This window comes from Phytophthora cinnamomi, assembly GCF_018691715.1.
Source record: "Phytophthora cinnamomi strain GKB4 chromosome Unknown Contig14, whole genome shotgun sequence".
Lineage (NCBI taxonomy): Eukaryota > Oomycota > Peronosporomycetes > Peronosporales > Peronosporaceae > Phytophthora > Phytophthora cinnamomi.
In genome coordinates, this window is record NW_027150947.1 from 2,759,532 (window position 1) to 2,776,387 (window position 16,856).

General features: G+C 50.6%; 2 protein-coding genes across 3 annotated transcripts; both read left to right on the forward strand.

Annotated features, from left to right (window-relative positions):
• Positions 1 to 2,529: 2,529 nt before the first annotated feature.
• On the forward strand, positions 2,530 to 3,585 carry IUM83_01560 (nad-dependent epimerase dehydratase; the record flags this gene model as incomplete). The annotated part of the gene is made up of 1 exon (XM_067925424.1): positions 2,530 to 3,585. One exon carries the CDS (start codon positions 2,530 to 2,532, stop codon positions 3,583 to 3,585), a length of 1,056 nt encoding a protein of 351 aa, XP_067797099.1.
• A 2,267-nt stretch (positions 3,586 to 5,852) lies between these two features.
• On the forward strand, positions 5,853 to 6,765 carry IUM83_01561 (the record flags this gene model as incomplete). 2 transcript variants are annotated; one of them, XM_067925426.1, is made up of 2 exons in its annotated part: positions 5,853 to 6,558; positions 6,620 to 6,765. In XM_067925426.1, the coding sequence occupies 2 exons, from the start codon at positions 5,853 to 5,855 to the stop codon at positions 6,763 to 6,765; spliced, it is 852 nt and encodes a 283-aa protein (XP_067797101.1). The 2 variants fall into 2 exon arrangements, with proteins under 2 accessions (XP_067797101.1, XP_067797100.1); XM_067925425.1 differs by having other exon boundaries at positions 6,615 to 6,733.
• Between the last annotated feature and the right edge of the window lie 10,091 nt (positions 6,766 to 16,856).

Genomic DNA, 16,856 nt, shown 5'->3' on the forward strand with positions numbered 1-16,856 from the left:
AATGCGTGCCGGAACGTCTGCATTTCGTCAAAGATCGTATCGTCAACAATTATGGAGGTATCGTAAATAACGGCGAAGAGTAACGCTCATAATATGTGGTATCGTAAATAACGACAAAGAGTACCGCTCATATAATACTGTTATATTTAATAATATCAGATGCGCACATATGATATACTTGTATATATTATAATATTATATGCGCATATATTATATGCTTGTATTTCGCCTTGACTTTTGTATAGAGTACTTTTTTTCGAGCCAATGGACTTTTTGCATTTTTTATACTTGAAAGCTCCTTTTTACGACGCTGCATCTTCGCCGTTATTTACGGTACTGTAGATAATGTATTGAAACGCGTCAAACTTAGAAAAAAACTGACCTGACTCGAACACCGAGTAGAAGCCACTGAGCGACACACCAGGACCGCCGCTTCATCTACTAAGTTGAGACCTTTGTCTTCGACGATACGTATCCATGTGGATGGATACAACGGAACCAGAGCGGATTTGGCCAACCGTCTCACCTTCATGGGATGAAAAGCAAATCAAAAGACAATGTTTGCGGCACTGTATGGAATCGTGCTTCAGCAGTGAACGGTTGTACAGTACGTGAACAGTTTGCATTCTGCAACAGGTGATTCGTACCGGTAGTAGACAGCACCGTATGCGTTGTTACCACTTCAACTTCCATGCCACATTAGGCGCATTGGCCTGGATTTAGTTTTTGCACATTCGTAGTATCGTGCGAAGGTGTCCCAGCGTGTTATCCTGGTTTTATGTTCTACCGTAACTTCTGGGTCAATCAAAGCGTCGTAGGTCAGGTTATTCGGACACCATGTGCTGATTTGGCACATCTGGTATGACACTTGATCTTACAGCGCCAAGTCTCAAGTGTCGATCAAGCGTGTGCCAGCCAGACCGCGCATGTCACGGCGTTGTGATTCACAACACCCACAATTCGAGCGCTCCTAGACGTACTAGTACATGTACATGTTCTAGCCTGTCGCCTCGTGGACGTACTGGCACGTACTGTACTGCACGCGAATATACGGTTGTTTCAATGCCAAACTATGCTCGTAATCGCTCAGAGCATGCCCGCTTCCACCGCAAAATGAATCCCATGATGCTGGCATTGCGGCTGGTTGATGTGCTCGATTCTGAAGTTCTGTGCTGTACACTGGTCCAGCGGTCCAGGTGACCGTGACTACTGGACGGCTGGCCCATACCGACACCAGGATTACTGTACGTGTTGTGGTGTACCATGCCAAATGGTATCCATATGGTTTTTGTGAAGAACGCTGTACACGTGACATGGTAAGCGTACGTTCGAGAATGGCGTGGGGGGGGGGGGGGGGGGGGGGGGGGGCTTGATTTGGTATAATACCGGTAGCAAAAATATCTGTTCCTCTGGGCTCTCATTTGACGTATATCCATTGTTACGTGTATATGGTTGCCGGTCAAAGAACTACTAGCCCACGCATGCACTAAGTAGTCATTTTCGCGTCTTTTGCATCCAAGGTGGATGACCATCGCTTTCCTCCTTAGCAGACGGCATATGATTCGACCTCCGCGGTGTTCTATCCATTCTTTCAGTTCTCTTCTGACCTCTCAGAGCGCCACCCACACGTAGCTGTAGTGCTTGAATGCCCTTCGAAACAATAAGTGGATCTAACGTTATATTTTGTATTGGAAATCCTACCTAGAAGAATATTTTCTGGGTTTGCAGCTTCAACATGGTCAATACAAAATACCATATCATTGTTGTGGCTTATACCCTTTTTTCTATGGTTATTGTACTCTTCTACCAATCATATCCTTCCATAACCTGCTGGTACTAAAGATGTGTGCGACAGGCCAGCGTGCACAAGCAGCTGGGTCCAGTTCATGAACGGAGGCAAATGACACAGGTAGCAAGGACGCTCTCAAGTAAGTACTCGACAAGCGCATGTGCTACTACTGGCACGTGAACTTCGTAGAAGCGGCTGAGAGGTCGGGCTTATTGTTATTTTCGACTTCTTCGGCATTTCCAAGCCCTCCACGAGCTCCTCAACTGTAGGCTGACCGCTGCCTCTGGTTATGAAATCGTGCGTTTGTACAATTTCGGCGATTTGGTTTCTGAAGCACTACGTAATAAGTTACGTATCGGTGATAGAATACAGATGGCCATTCCTGGGGTGGCGGTAAAAGCAGCAGGCTGGACAAGGATCGGAAGTGTCGAATCTGTGTCAATACAACCAGTCCATTTCGTTGGCGTCTATCTAGCACATGGTGCCGAGAAGTCATGAGGCTCATGATGAGCCGTACCCCTGGTATCTCGTCTAAGCTCGGAGCTATACACTGATGCTGAACCCCCTACCAATCCAATGACGTGCGGTACGCAGCACCTCTGCGGAGCGAGAAGATCGAAATACGTAAACTCGTTTTCGCGAGACCTGCAAAGAAGCTGCTTGCCCGGAGTCCACCTCAGTCTTCATTTTACTGCCACGAGCCCAAGCAGCCCCATCCACTTCACCACACACCAACAACCATGGCTCCTAACCCGTTTGAAGTGTCCGACGCCCTCGCCGCCGTGAACTCATCCTCCATTGCCACCGCCGCCGCACGCCGCCGCATCCTCGTGACGGGAGCTGCCGGCTTCATCGGCTTTCACACCGCCAAGGCGCTGCTCGAGCGCGGCGACGACGTGGTCATCGTGGACGAGATGAACGACTACTACGACGTGGAGCTCAAGCAGAGCAACCTGGACTGGCTCACCAAGACCTACGGCGAGCGCGTGACCGTGGTGATCGGCGACCTGTGCGACGCGCAGCTGGTGCGCCGCGTGCTCAAGGAGACGTCGCCCGCCGCCATGGTGCACCTGGCGGCCCGCGCCGGCGTGCGGCCCAGCATTGACAACCCGCTGCTGTACATCCACGCGAACGTGGTGGCCACGATGGTGCTGCTGGACGCGTGCCGCGAGTTCGGCATCAAGAAGTTCGTGTACGCGAGCAGCAGCTCGGTGTACGGCGGCAGCATGAAGGAGAGCTTCAGCGAGGAGGACATTGTGGACTTCCCGGTGAGCCCGTACGCTGCCACCAAGAAGAGCTGCGAGCTGTTGGCGCACACGTACCACCACTTGTACGACATGGACACCATCGGCCTGCGCTTCTTCACTGTGTACGGCCCACGCGGGCGTCCCGACATGGCACCGTTCAAGTTCATGGACCGCATCGCCCGCGACGTGGCTATCGACCAGTACGGCGACGGCTCGTCGTCGCGCGACTACACGTTCATCGACGACATCGTGCAGGGCGTGCTGTTGAGCCTGGACCGCGGCCACGGCTGCGAGGTGTTCAACCTGGGCCGCGGCACGCCGGTGCTTTTGACCAAGTTCATCCAGATCATCGAGGGTCTTGTGGGCAAGAAGGCCAAGATCAACATCCTGCCGGACCAGCCGGGCGACGTGCCCCGCACGAGCGCCGACATCTCCAAGGCGGAGCGTCTGCTGGGCTACAAGCCCACGACTCCGCTGGAACAGGGTCTACAGAAGACGTGGGAATGGTATTCCGAGTTCTACAACGCGCAGCCCGCTGTGTCACCGTAGATGTGTTCCGCAATGGCGGTGGTATCAGCGTGCTCACCTCGAAGCGAACATATCGACAGTGAGCTCAAGACTTTGTGTAACAAAACAGCGGTAAATGCGTAAATTGAAATGGTCTTGTCAAAGCAAGCTGATGCGTTGAACAGGTTATGGTTTGGCATTTCTTCGGTATCGCTAGAGTTTTCTCCATGTGATATGGCCTTCTTTCTACATACATATGGCAGGCAAATTTGACCAGGAATCACAATATTCAATGCTGGGAAGTTTCAAACGCCCACACACGAATTTCAGGTACTACAGTAGTAGAATCATCAATTCACCAAAGTAGTTTCGGCGTTTGAAGTCTACGGAGCTGTACTTGTACTCCTCGTTTTGCCGGGATGTAAGAACACAAGTACCTCGAATTGTTTGTTCATAGCTGCGCGGGTAAAGGCGGCATTTGTCCCCTCCCTTCGATTGCTATGAAACAAACCATCGAACAACGCTCAGCTGGCAGCACCATCAATTGCCTCCGTGGTACCCTACACTTCGATGGTAGTGCAACCATTTCAGATGTCCATTCGAAGCTGCTGCATCCATTGCATTTGTCGTACATCCTTCGTTGCGCTCTTTGCTAAGCCACTTCACAACGTTCAAATGACCTTTTTTCGCCGCCGTGTCAATAGCCTTCGTTGTGCACCCTTCACTGCGATGTTCATGCAACCACTTCACCACACCTAAACATTCTTTGCCTGCAGTATAATTCATAGCTTCAACCGTACAGCCTTCCTTGCGATTTCCGTGGAGCCATTGAATTGTTTCCGGATCGCCGCCTCCTGCCGCAAAGTCCATGGCGTCCGTCGTGCAGCCTTCTGACCGATTGCGATGCAGCCACTGCAGTATTTCAAGATTTCCATCTTTGGCTGCGATATCCATAGCTGCAGGAGTGCACGTCACGCCACGACCTCTCCATGTACCTCCCTTCCGGCGTGCTTTCCCTTGTTTTCTCCGTTTACGTTTCGATTTTCTTTTGTCTTGTTCAAGCTTGTGCAAGTACCGCACAATCTCGAGGTTGCCATTCTCCACGGCAGCGTCGAGCACGGTGCTAGGCTCATCGTCACACACAGTCACAGGCTCAAACAAATCAATATCCGGGTCGTCAGCAAATTCTGCAACCATCCATTGCACTGCTTCCAGTTCTCCTCTATGAACAGCAATCGTCATTGTTTCTTCGAAGTAGCGCCCAACTTCCATGATATCAGAGTGTTCGTCCATGTATTTTGCAGTGTTGAGACTGTGGTTAGTAATAACCGTGTTGAAAGCGCCGTACGAGTCCAACCCAATTCTGTGATCGAGAAGCCGCGATACCATTTCCAGATCATTTATTGATGCAGCGTCCATCAACGCTAAGTCGTCATTACCAGTGAATCCGTGATTATACATCCACTTAACCACTCCAGACTTTCAGTCATAACGGCTTCACTAATGTTTGTGGCCTGTCACGTAGGTGACGGTTGAACTCGTTGCACATCAACCACCCCATCAGTGGGACGTCACCACTGCTTCCAGCTGCAGACATTATATTTCCTATATCGCGCTGCGTTGGTGCATGAACCAGCAGCCACCAGGCTACGTTGCTGTGTCCGTTCCTAGCAGTTTTCTCCGCATCCCTTCCTCCCCAATGGACTCGGTGTCTTCCGCCACCACTCAAATTTGCTCGCCCCGCTGCGGCTTTGCGGCCGCAGCGGGGCGAGCAAAACTTCAGCAACCTCAGCTTGCCTAGCTCTGCAGTCTTCTCAACCACTATGACAGGCACGTCGCAATCCGTGCACACTCCACCATAGTCATCCCCTTTCTTCACAGCTTCCAGCAACGACTGCCTGAGTGGAATTGCAAGTAGTGGCGATCTGTACGAAGGCAGTCGCGGACGGACCACGCACCGGAACTGTCAACCTCGACTCGAGTTTCGCGGCAGCTATTCCAGATCCGACCCAACAGCTTCCACGAGCCAACCTTGCACGCCGCCGCGAGCGTCAACTCTACCGAGCAGTCCAGAAACTCGCTACTCAACGCGACCACATGCGGCAGTCCGGCAAACGCAACCTTGTCCCGGAGCACCAGCTCCACCGCCGCCATCACGAGGCGTTCAACAAAAATAATTTACCGAATGGGTACATGTATTTTATTTTACCAGCACAGGTATGCTGTTAACCCGGGTTCGGGGTTTATTTAACCCATTTTGAGTTGAAGTGGATGATTCGCAAGTGCAAGTTTCCCCAGACCAGCAAGATATGGCCGGGAAGCGCTTGATAGTGTCGGGAGATGGCGCGGAACTGACGCCGACGCAGCGGGAGGCGCTGACGGAGATCATTTGCGATGCGGTGGAGGGCGGCGGCCAGATCGCGTGGCGCAAGCTCGTGGAGAGCGCCACGTTCGCCGGCGTGGCGTACGACACGCTGCGGCGCGAGGGTAAGGCGGTCAAGCGGCGGCTGTCCAAGCAGGGCCTCGTGGTGCCCGTGGCCGTCACTGCCAAGCGCAGCATCGACAAGCTGGACGAGAGAGAAATTCTTCCTCATTCCAGAAATCTGCCGGCTCGAGGAAAGATGGTCACTCTCTACTGTACTGTTGTTGGTGTCGCCGGAAGCGCGTTCCCTGTCGACATCGACGATAAAAAGTCGGTAGGCCACTTGAAGAAGGAGGTCAAGGCGGAGAACCCAGCGACTATCACGTGCGACGCCAAGGACCTGCAGCTCTTCCTGGCGAAGACGGCGGACGGTGCGTGGCTCGATGGGGCTGGCGCGGCAGCTGTGGCGCTCGATGAATGTGGACACCCGCAAGGCTGCGTGCAGATGGATCCCTTGCTGTGGATCAAGAACGTCAAGTACTTTGGAGATAATTTTCAACCGGGTGAGGGCCAAGTTCACGTGCTGGTGGTGGTTCCGGGTCATGTTCGCGTTGACATTGGTGGAACTGCTCCCAGAGCGCTGAAATATAAGCGTACGTATTCTCGCCCCTAATTGTTTGAATATGTTGCTGCTAATTTTCTTGTGTAGAGCAGGATACAGACGGTGGATCATCAACGCTCAATGCTTCGTACCTGTCATATTGGCGGTCATTACAATCATTGTTTTGGCCTTCGGAGAGAATCCAACCGACGAAAAAGGATGTTTAACAGTTCCTGGTCGCTCGCTTATCGTGTGTTAGATGATTGGTGTTGTCATTGCGGTGGGGGCGATTCTGTCATATTCGCAACATTGGAAATCGAAGCTTGACAACATGATCGAGGAAGCGATGGACGAGACACCGTTACAAGCCCAGCGACAAGAAATGACCGACCTGACTTTTGCTGCTGAAGCGCAGCATCAAGAATTGACCGAGCACACTTCGCTGCTTCCTGCTACTGAAGCTCAGCGACAACCTCAACAACAACAACCCTCACAGAGCACAAAGAGAAACAGAGGAAGAGGAAAGGAAATGAATAATTTAATGGAAGCATGGTGTCTTCAACTTCTCAATTACCAAGTATTTGTTGATCGATCGTGATAAATATAAAGTGAGTAATATAGTAACATGGCGTACTCTCCTGAGCAATACCAAGCTAGCAAGGAACGTATCAAAGCAGCACAGAAGCGCTACTACCAGCGCACACGCGACGCTCGCTTGTCGTATCAAAAGAGCTACGAATAGAGACCAAATTTGAACTCGAAAGCGTAAGCCTAAACCCGAACTTATTGAAGACAAACCCGAACCTAACAACGAAACTGAACTTAATAATTATTTTTTTCTCAAATAAAAAGTCAATCCCAATATAGTCAATGACAATGGCTTAAAACCTCCAAAAAGTATAAGCCAAATATTTGAATTAATTAAATTCAGAATATTTTGTAAATGACTAAGATATAAAGTCGATCCTGATACAGGTCAAATAATTATAAAGTCATATCTACGGAGAATAATATAGCCAAGCATATATAGGCAGCATGTTTGCATACGAACTCGAAGGATTAAAGAGATTAAATATCCAACCTATCAAATGGGGCAGTAGCTATCGTGTTAAGGTGCGTGGTAGAACGGGCAAGATGGTTTATGTTAGCAACGTTTCGCGTCTAATCAACAAGAGATTAGTAGCAAAGCAGTACAATGTTTCGATTGAAACCCTTGAGAAACACTTGTCACCCGACTACAAGGCTGATCCTAAGTATCGTTTTTACAATGGTAATCACATGGAATCACATTTGTGCGAGGGTGTTAAGCCTTCTGATTTTTACAACAAGCTCGAGAACGTCCTTTCGACTCAAACGAGTGCGTTTAAGATAAATATTGCTCTCGGGTATGAACTTGTAAGCAAGACCGATCTTGACGACACTCGCTACTTCTACCCAAATCTCGCTAGTACTCATGTATTCAATAATCCTATTGCTATCAATAGCAAGGCTGATATTCAAAAGAAGGTGATTTCGGAAACCCGTTCTATGGAGTTGGCTGACAAACTGAACTATCCCAGCTCTGGGTATAAGCTAAAGGCGATAACTGCATTCAAGATTTTCATCTACCATCGCGAGCATGCTCTCGGGGTTAGCGAAGCTGTCATCCCTAAGATTATTCGCGAAAGTAAGCATGTGATCAACTTCCCCAAGACCAACAACAAGTGTGTCTTCCACTGTATCGCCTGGCATACATTTCAGAGCCCTAAGAAGGATTCTCGTAGAATTCAGGCTCAGGTGAAGGAGGTATTCAAGCGCTACTGTTCTTTCAAGGGGGTTAAATATTCGTTGAGCATGTTCAGGAGTTTCAAGCCCATTGACCTACTACAGCTCGATGAGGTTGAAGACTGCTTCCAACTTGGCATTAACGTATATAAGATAGATGTAGTTTCTGGAAATGTAGGATGCATTCGTAGATCGGACAAGGGGTATGAAGCTATGGATATTTTAACGTTCGAAAATCATGCTCTTTACATCAAGAACATCGATATGCTTCAGGCTAAGTGTCAATGTCCTAAGTGTGAAATGGTTCTCGTCAGCGCTGAAAGGGTCAAAAACCACAAAAAGAATCAGTGCGAGCTCGTGAATATCGAAAGCTTCCCAGCTGAGCCAACTATCTACAAACCAGCTCAGAACGCAATACGGTCACTGCTTACGAAGTATTCAATCAAGAATGCTGACCAGTACATCGATCACTTCATCGTTTATGACTTTGAGGCCATCCTTACGCCTACTGCGACTCAACACGGGGAGAATACTGTCTTCACGAACGAACACATTCCGGTGTCTGTATCAGTAGCTGATAGCTTAACCGAGGAGGTGCGTTGCTTTGTAAATGATGATCCGAAGATGCTACTTACGGATATGTTCAAATACATCGGTGACGTATCGGCGAAGATCCAGCAGTACAATGTCATTAAGTACAAGTCGCTTCTACAGAAAATCATCAACGCTCACTGTAACGGGGTTACACGTACAAGTGGCTGCAAGCCACTTGTGAATTTAACAGATAGGTTATCTGTTAAACGTTTTGGATACTTCCTCACATTGGTGTAAGACACACCGATGGATACACTGAAGTGGACCACCACAGTGAGTGGTCCACACATACCCAAAGATCCTATTGGTAGAAAGCAGCATCTTTCTACCAATCAGAGACATGCATATTAGCGGGGCTCTGACAGCCAGCCGCTGCCAACCCTTTCATAGATGATAAACAGTTTTTAGCAGATTTTAGAGGAAGATCAATTTACAAACAATACAGTTCTCATTTTACCTTAAACTAGCTACTTGGAGTCCTGTCTAAGTTAACTTATATTTGATTATTCAAATATAATTAACCTAAGTAATTACTAAGTACTTACGCTTCCTCATACACGTTGCGCAACGTGTAAGCTAAAGTAGTGAGTCAAGTTAGACCCACTACACTCACGGTCTGACAGGTATGGAAATTCCAGGAGTCAATCTTGGTAAGACCTACAAGATGTCTGATGTCGAGGGTTGGATTGAACAAGGACAATATGCCAGCTTCTTTGACTTTCATAGCAGTCTTGGCTTTGGTAAGCAAAGGTCTGATTACGGGAAACTAAAACAGCAGCTTGATCAGGTACCAGTATTCGGTTTCAATTCTGGTCGATACGATATTAACTTGATTAAGAAGGATTTGCTTGCTGTTATCGGTACCGACAATATCAAATCTGTCATCAAGAATCCCAGCTACATGTGCATAGCTATATCGGACATGAAAATGCTCGATATTAGCAACTATGTACCTGCTGGTACCAGCTACGATAAGTACCTCACAACATATCTTGGTGGCTGCAATGCAATGACAAAATTAGATGTGTCTGTGGTCTTGGTAAGGTTCTTTTCCCATACGAGTACATCACCGCGTTCAATGTGCTAAACCAGACTACAATCCCACCTAAGTCAGCTTTTGACAGCAAGCTCCGTGGAACAAGTATCACCGATGATGACTACGAACGAGTGAAGTTCGTGTGGGAGTACTACGAGATGAAATCAATCAAGGACCTACTGATCTGGTACAACAATCTTGACGTAGTCCCATTCACCAAGGCTATCGAGGCTCAACGAGAACTCTTTAAGCGTTTCGATCTGGATATGTTTGCGGATGGAGTGTTGCTACCTGGTCTTTCGGAGAAGGTGATGTATCAGACCTGCTTCAATAATTTCCAATATCCAGATAAGAAGCCAGCTAACGCATTCCAATTCCCAGCTAAGCGAATGAGTGGATACAAGAATCAGGATGCTAAGGCAAAGCGAAAATTCGGTATGACACTTGAGCACTTGCATACATTGCTGCAAAAGCAAAAGTATCTATGTGGTCTATGCTACTGCCAGCTGACCGCTGAGATCGCTTCAGCTGACCGTATCAACAATAATCTTGGCCACATCGACGGCAACATCTTGATCAGCTGTGTGAAGTGCAACTCCGCTCGTAAAGATATGTCCCTCGGGGGATTTAGATACAAGAACTTGCTTGAGTTCAACTCGGAGAGACTCGTATATTCTATTGATCGGGAGGAAAAGGATATCTACGCTAAGATGATGGCCAACATCGCCGGAGGTCCATCTATTATCTTCAATCGCTACGCTAAACGTAATGAGACGACAATTCGTGGTGGCAAGGTCTGTAAGAAAATTATCGGATGCGATGCTAACGCTCTATACCTGTGGGCACTTGGTAATGAGATGCCATGCGGTCGATTGACAACAGTGGAAGCGTATGAAGGTATCATCGAGGATATCAAGGCCGATAAAATCTTTGGCTTTCTCGAGTGTGATATTCACACACCAGAGAACCTGAAACAGTACTTTGGTGAGATGACTCCAATTTTCAAGAATGTACTGATCGACTGTACAAATGAGAGCGTCATTGGTAAGCACATGTTCGATTACAATGAGGCGCGCAAGCAAAGCCGAGCAAAGCCAGCTCGCAAGTTGATTGGTAGCTGCTTTGCTGAAAAGATTATCATCTACACTCCTTTGCTCAAGTGGTACCTTTCTCATGGTATGGAGATCTCCAAGACTTACTGCTTTGTCAAGGCCAGCTCTCACAAGGCTTTTGCTCCCTTTATGGAGGCTGTATCAAATGCGCGACGAGAGGGTGATGTTGATAAGTCAAATGCTATGATTGCTGAGATGATGAAACTTGTAGGCAACAGTGCTTTTGGTCGATCTGGAATGGACATGAGCAAGCACAAAGAGGTCAAGTATGAGTCGAGCGACAAAACTATTAAGAGCAAGATCGAACACTTTACTTTCCATAGGTTGGAAGAGCTTAATGATGCGTGTGAAATCACCATGAAGAAACGCCGCCTAAATTACAAGAACCCAATCCATTTGTCGATTGCTATCTATCAGCTTGCTAAGCTACGTATGCTTCAGTTCTACTACGACTGCATAGACTTCTACTTCGACCGCTCTGACTTCCAGTATCAGGAGATGGACACCGATTCAGCTTATATCGCTTTCAGCTGTGAGAATCCGTTTCAAGACTGTATCCAGCCTGAGCTACGTGCCCACTTCAAGGAGCATCAATACGATTGGTTCCCATGCGACTACAACATTGAGGTAGCTAAGTTTGATCGCCGTACTCCTGGTTTGTTCAAAGATGAATGGTCATGTAGTGGGTCTAACTTGACTCACTACTTTAGCTTACACGTTGCGCAACGTGTATGAGGAAGCGTAAGTACTTAGTAATTACTTAGGTTAATTATATTTGAATAATCAAATATAAGTTAACTTAGACAGGACTCCAAGTAGCTAGTTTAAGGTAAAATGAGAACTGTATTGTTTGTAAATTAATCTTCCTCTAAAATTTGCTAAAACGGTTTATCATCTATGAAAGGGGTTGACAGCGGCTGGCTGTCAGAGTCCCGCTAATATGCATGTCTCTGATTGGTAGAAAGATGCTGCTTTCTACCAATAGGATCTTTGGGTATGTGTGGACCACTAATTGTGGTGGCCCACTTCAATGTATCCATTGGTGTGGCATACACCAAGGTGAGGAAGTATCTAAAACTTTTAACAGATATTTATCTGTTAAATTCACAAGTGGCTTGTAGCCACTTGTGCGTGTAACCCCGTTACACCATCCCCCCTTAAGGTTAGACGCGCGGGGTCCTCGCACGTCAATCTTTTGGAATTGACCATTCGTTAATTCTCCGCGTTTGGAGAAGAAATCCGCGCTCATTCAACGATGAGCGCGCCACAGAAGAAGACCTCGAAGTCGGTGGGGAGTCATCTCTCCATCGACGACTACTTCGAGTGTCAGAAGGCGAAGTATGGCGACGTCGTCGTCGAAGTCGACGACGACGAAGATATGGAGGACGAGAAGGACTCGTCCTCAAAGCGTAAAGAGTGTCGAGCGAATCGCTCGACCCTCACGCCAAGAACATGCGCCCGCGTGAAGGGGACGAATCGGACGCTTCGAGTTCGAAGCGTTCGCGAACTGGGAGTGATACCCCACTCGCTTCCGCTGGGGCTCTCAGTACTCCGCGCGCTGCTGCTGCAGCGCGTGATTTCAAAGCTCAAGGCTCCCCGCGCGCTGCAGGCGCAGCGCACGATCCGTGGATGCCGTCCGCGTCCGAGATCACGGACCGGTATGGGAGCTCGGTACCTCCGAATGGGGTGCCGCTGTACGTATGCAGCGCCATCAAAGATGACGCTGTGGCTGCCGAGCTGCACTTTGATGCGGAAACGCATCAAAGGCGCGATTACTACATCGGACTCTTTCATGAGCTCCGATGGTTTCAAAGCAAGAAGACCTCTTCTCGCAGCAAAGTGCCCGAATGGCAGGCACTTTGTCAAAGTTGGAACGCCTTTGTTGAAAACTTCAACAAGAGGCCGAGTGCTTACCGTGATCGGATTAAGCAAGCGCGTGATCGCTCCGAGACGTACTCGAAGCGTGGAAAGTTGGAGCAGCTCCGCGTTGCTGCGGAGGAGGCTAACGTGCCGTGCGCTGTGCCCGAGGGCTTACAGTGCACGAAGTGCTTCCCAGGCGCGGTCCGCTTGAGCGACCGCGACCTGAACGGGTACACGTCGTTCCGTGTGCCCGAGAGTCTCAAAGAGCTCCGTGCTAAGTTCTTAGCACGTGAGGGTTCGGACGCTGGCGATGATCGCAGCGCTCGTATTACTTCCGCTGCACCAGCGCGTACTGCTCCTCGTACGCTCTCACCATTTCCGGAACGTCCTCCAGCAAGACGTTCCGCGGCTCCCATGTATCTCGATGGGGAGGAAATCCTCTCCAACGAATACGAAAACGAGCCCCTTGAGGGTTCGTTTTCGGGATACTATGGTCAACAATCCGCTCAACAATCCAGCGGGTTGAGCCGCGGGCGTCACGGATCGGCGGTGGCGGGGGGGGGGGGGGGGGGGGGAACACGCCCCGGGTATGATCAGCCCCGGGCTGATCAGTATGCGCCTCTCCACGACCGGGTGACCGCCGTGGAGCGTCTTCAGGGCGCTGAGTTCGCCGCCCTGAAACAGGAGCTGGCGAACCAGAAGGCCCAAGTCGCGGCGGTCTCGCAGACCGCCTCGAACATCCAGGTCGAGCTGGGGACCGAGATGAAGGGGTTGCTCCAGCGCGCGGACGCGCTGGAGGAGAGGCTGCTCGTCGCCGAGGCCAAGTCCTCCGCTTCTGCCTCGGCTCCTGCCGAGGCTTCGGGTCAGCCGAGCTAGATGGCTCGTGCTGCAGGTATGGCTTCAGCCGTCCGACGTAAAAGGTCGGATGGAGGCGCATGCTAGACGGTATGTCTAGCGTGTATGCGTTGCCGTGCCGTGCCAACACAGTGAACGGCCCGATGAAGCGCGGAGCAAGCTTACTTGCTCCGAAGTCCGAAACCGCATGTTTAGGCAGGTTTTGCGTAGCTAGCAAAACTAATGAACCAACTTTGAATTCATTTGTGTTGCCTCTGCCCACATTGTCTGCGTTCAGCTTTTGTTGGTCAACAGAAGCTGCTATTGTGTCTTGGACAAACCGAATTACGGCTTGTCTTTTGGTGATGAAACTGATTGCATCCGAGCTGAAGTCATTCAGCTCGCTCTCCGCTAGAGGCCCGGCCTCTGTGTGGTTCTTTGTGGTGTCTGCGCCCTGCGCAGACCCGTGGTCGTTGGCCTTGTTGGTGGGTGAGTCTGCGCAGACTCATGTGGTTGGTTCATTGTTGCAGCTGACACTGTGCAAGTGTCAGCGGTTTTCTGCGGCTGCTGTATTGCAGTCGTAGATCCTCCCCCACTTAAAGTGGGAGCCATCACTCCGAGTAAACTCGGTAGGCGTGGATGCCGCATGGCATTCACGTAGAACGGTGTATGCCCGGTCGAGGCATGCACTGAGTTGTTGATGGCAAACTCTGCCATCGACAAACACCCGCTCCAGTATTGAAACGAGTGAGCGTAGCTCTTCAACATATCGACGAGCACGCGAGTCACGCGCTCGGTTTGACCGTCCGTCTGCGGATGATCCGCAGTCGACATTGAAAGCTGGCTCCCAAGAAGTGTAAACACTTCTTGCCACAGGTGCGCTGTGAAGCGCGGGTCTCTGTCCGACACGATGTCGGTCGGCATACCATGGTGTTTGAACACCATGTCGACGAACAGACGGGCCGTCTGCTTCGCGGTCACCTCTGCCGGCACCGCAGCAAGATGAAGCGGTCGACGAAGACCACAACACCGGTATTCCCTCCGCTGTCCGGGGGAAGACCAAAGATGAAGTCCAAAGACATGGACTTCCAACACTCCGACGGAGTCGGTAGTGATTGTAACGGAGCCTGCGCGAATGGCGCAGGCTTTACGCGTTGGCATACCTCGCAAGCACGGATGTACTTGCGCACCCACTTATACTGGTGGTGCCAGTAGAAGTCGCGCGTGAGAAGGACGTATGTCTTCTCACGTCCAAGATGTCCCGCAGTCGGGGCATCATGATATTCGTACATGATCCTGAGTCGCAGGTCATGATCGTTCGGCACGACAACGCGATCCGCGTTGTCGTCAACTGCATTGTAAAGCAGTAATCCGTCGTGCACTCGAAAGCGGTGTGCACGCGCTCGAAGGTGTTTGGGTAGCTTCTGACGGGACTTGTCAGAAGGCGCTGTGCCATAGGCCAGCAAGAGTTTCGCGTCCGCGTCGTGTGCGTCCGCGGCCTTCACATCGTCCAACAGAGACGATGTGGGTTTGCTCGATCGCATGGCGTCAATGGCATTGACGTCAGCAGCTTCTGCGTAGTCCGGTCGACGTGATAACGCGTCGGCCACCACATTCAATCTTCCGGGTTTGTATTCGACCCGGAAGTTATACTCCGCAAAGAATGAGAGCCATCTCGCCATTCTTTGTGATATGTGTGGTGACTTCACTGCAGTGCGCAGTGATGCATGGTCGGTGTAGACCGCAAATGGTCTACTTCCAAGCAAATACACTCGGAACTTTGCGAGTGCATATTTCATGGCAAGGAGTTCCTTGTCATGCACCGGATAATTACGCTCAGCTGCTTTCAGCTGACGCGACTGGTAATAGACGACACGATCACGGCCCTCGTGATCGTGCTGCATCAACGCACATCCGATCGCGAAGTCGGATGCGTCACATACGACGTGGAATGGACGATCTTGGTCAGCCACTGCCAAGATCGGCGGGCGCGCGGTATCAAGCCCGGCTTGACCGCATGTTCCTTCGTGCAGCCCGGCTGCACGGAAATGTGTTCTTTCGCCGGCAGACCCTGTCTGCGGGCGCGCGATATCAAGCCCGGCTCGATCGCATGGCGCTTCGTCGTGCAGCCCGGCTGCACGACAGCAAGCCAATTGCGTCAGTGCGGTACGTTTGCAACCGTCCGCACTGTTTGCAGCGTCAACTCCTGGAGTTGACACGCCTTCGTCACCTCGACGCCATTCATTGGCGGAGCCCCTCATGACCGAGAGTGCGTCGGCTCCCGGAGCCGACGCGTCGTTGTCGACCTGACCTCTTCGGGTCAGGGACTGTCCCTTACACGCTTGAACGTGGGTACTGGTTCCCGGAACCAACACATTTTTTTCTTCTGACGTCGGCAGCATTGCCGACGTTGGTCTCACTTGTGCGCGCCCTCGCGCACTTCCTGGGCACTCCGGGACAGCAGCATTAAGCGCTGTCTCGACTGGTGAGTCGCGCGCACCTGCTGGCGCGTGCGCTGCGGTAACAGGGCCATCGCTCTCTGTTCCGCAGTCGCGACCGAAGCGCACGAGCGTGCGCTTCTTCCAGTCTACCACCGGATCATGCCGTGCAAGCCACGGCATGCCCACTACCACGTCAAACTTATCGTCCAGGTCCAGGACGATAAAGTGTTCGACAAACACTCGTTGTTTGTACGAGAAGCGCACGTTTACGACGCGCTTCTCGGTCTTTACGATGGCACCTGTTGCCAGTCGTACCTCCAGAAGACTTCGAGGTACATTTACCTCCTCGAAGTCAAGTCTCGGCAGGCTTTGTAGTCGAACAAAGTTGTTCGGCGCGCCTGAATCTACCAAAGCTCGAAGAGAGTCACTCGCTCTCTTCGAGTAAACCTCAAGATGACTAGGTTTGGCCTGTCATCTTGTTTCTTGCAGTGAGAGCTGGTCTCACTGGGGGCTGCAGTCCTCAGTGTCGCGTGTCCGATGTCGGCACGCGCGACTGCATTACCAGTAGGGCGCCCCGCGCCTACTGGATGTTCGCGTTTTTTGTTGGTCCGCGGCGATGCCTAGCATCGCCACGACGGCCACCTCCAGGGAGCATGGGAGCTGTGCACTCCCGTGCAAAGTGACCGATCCTTCCGCAACGGAAGCATCG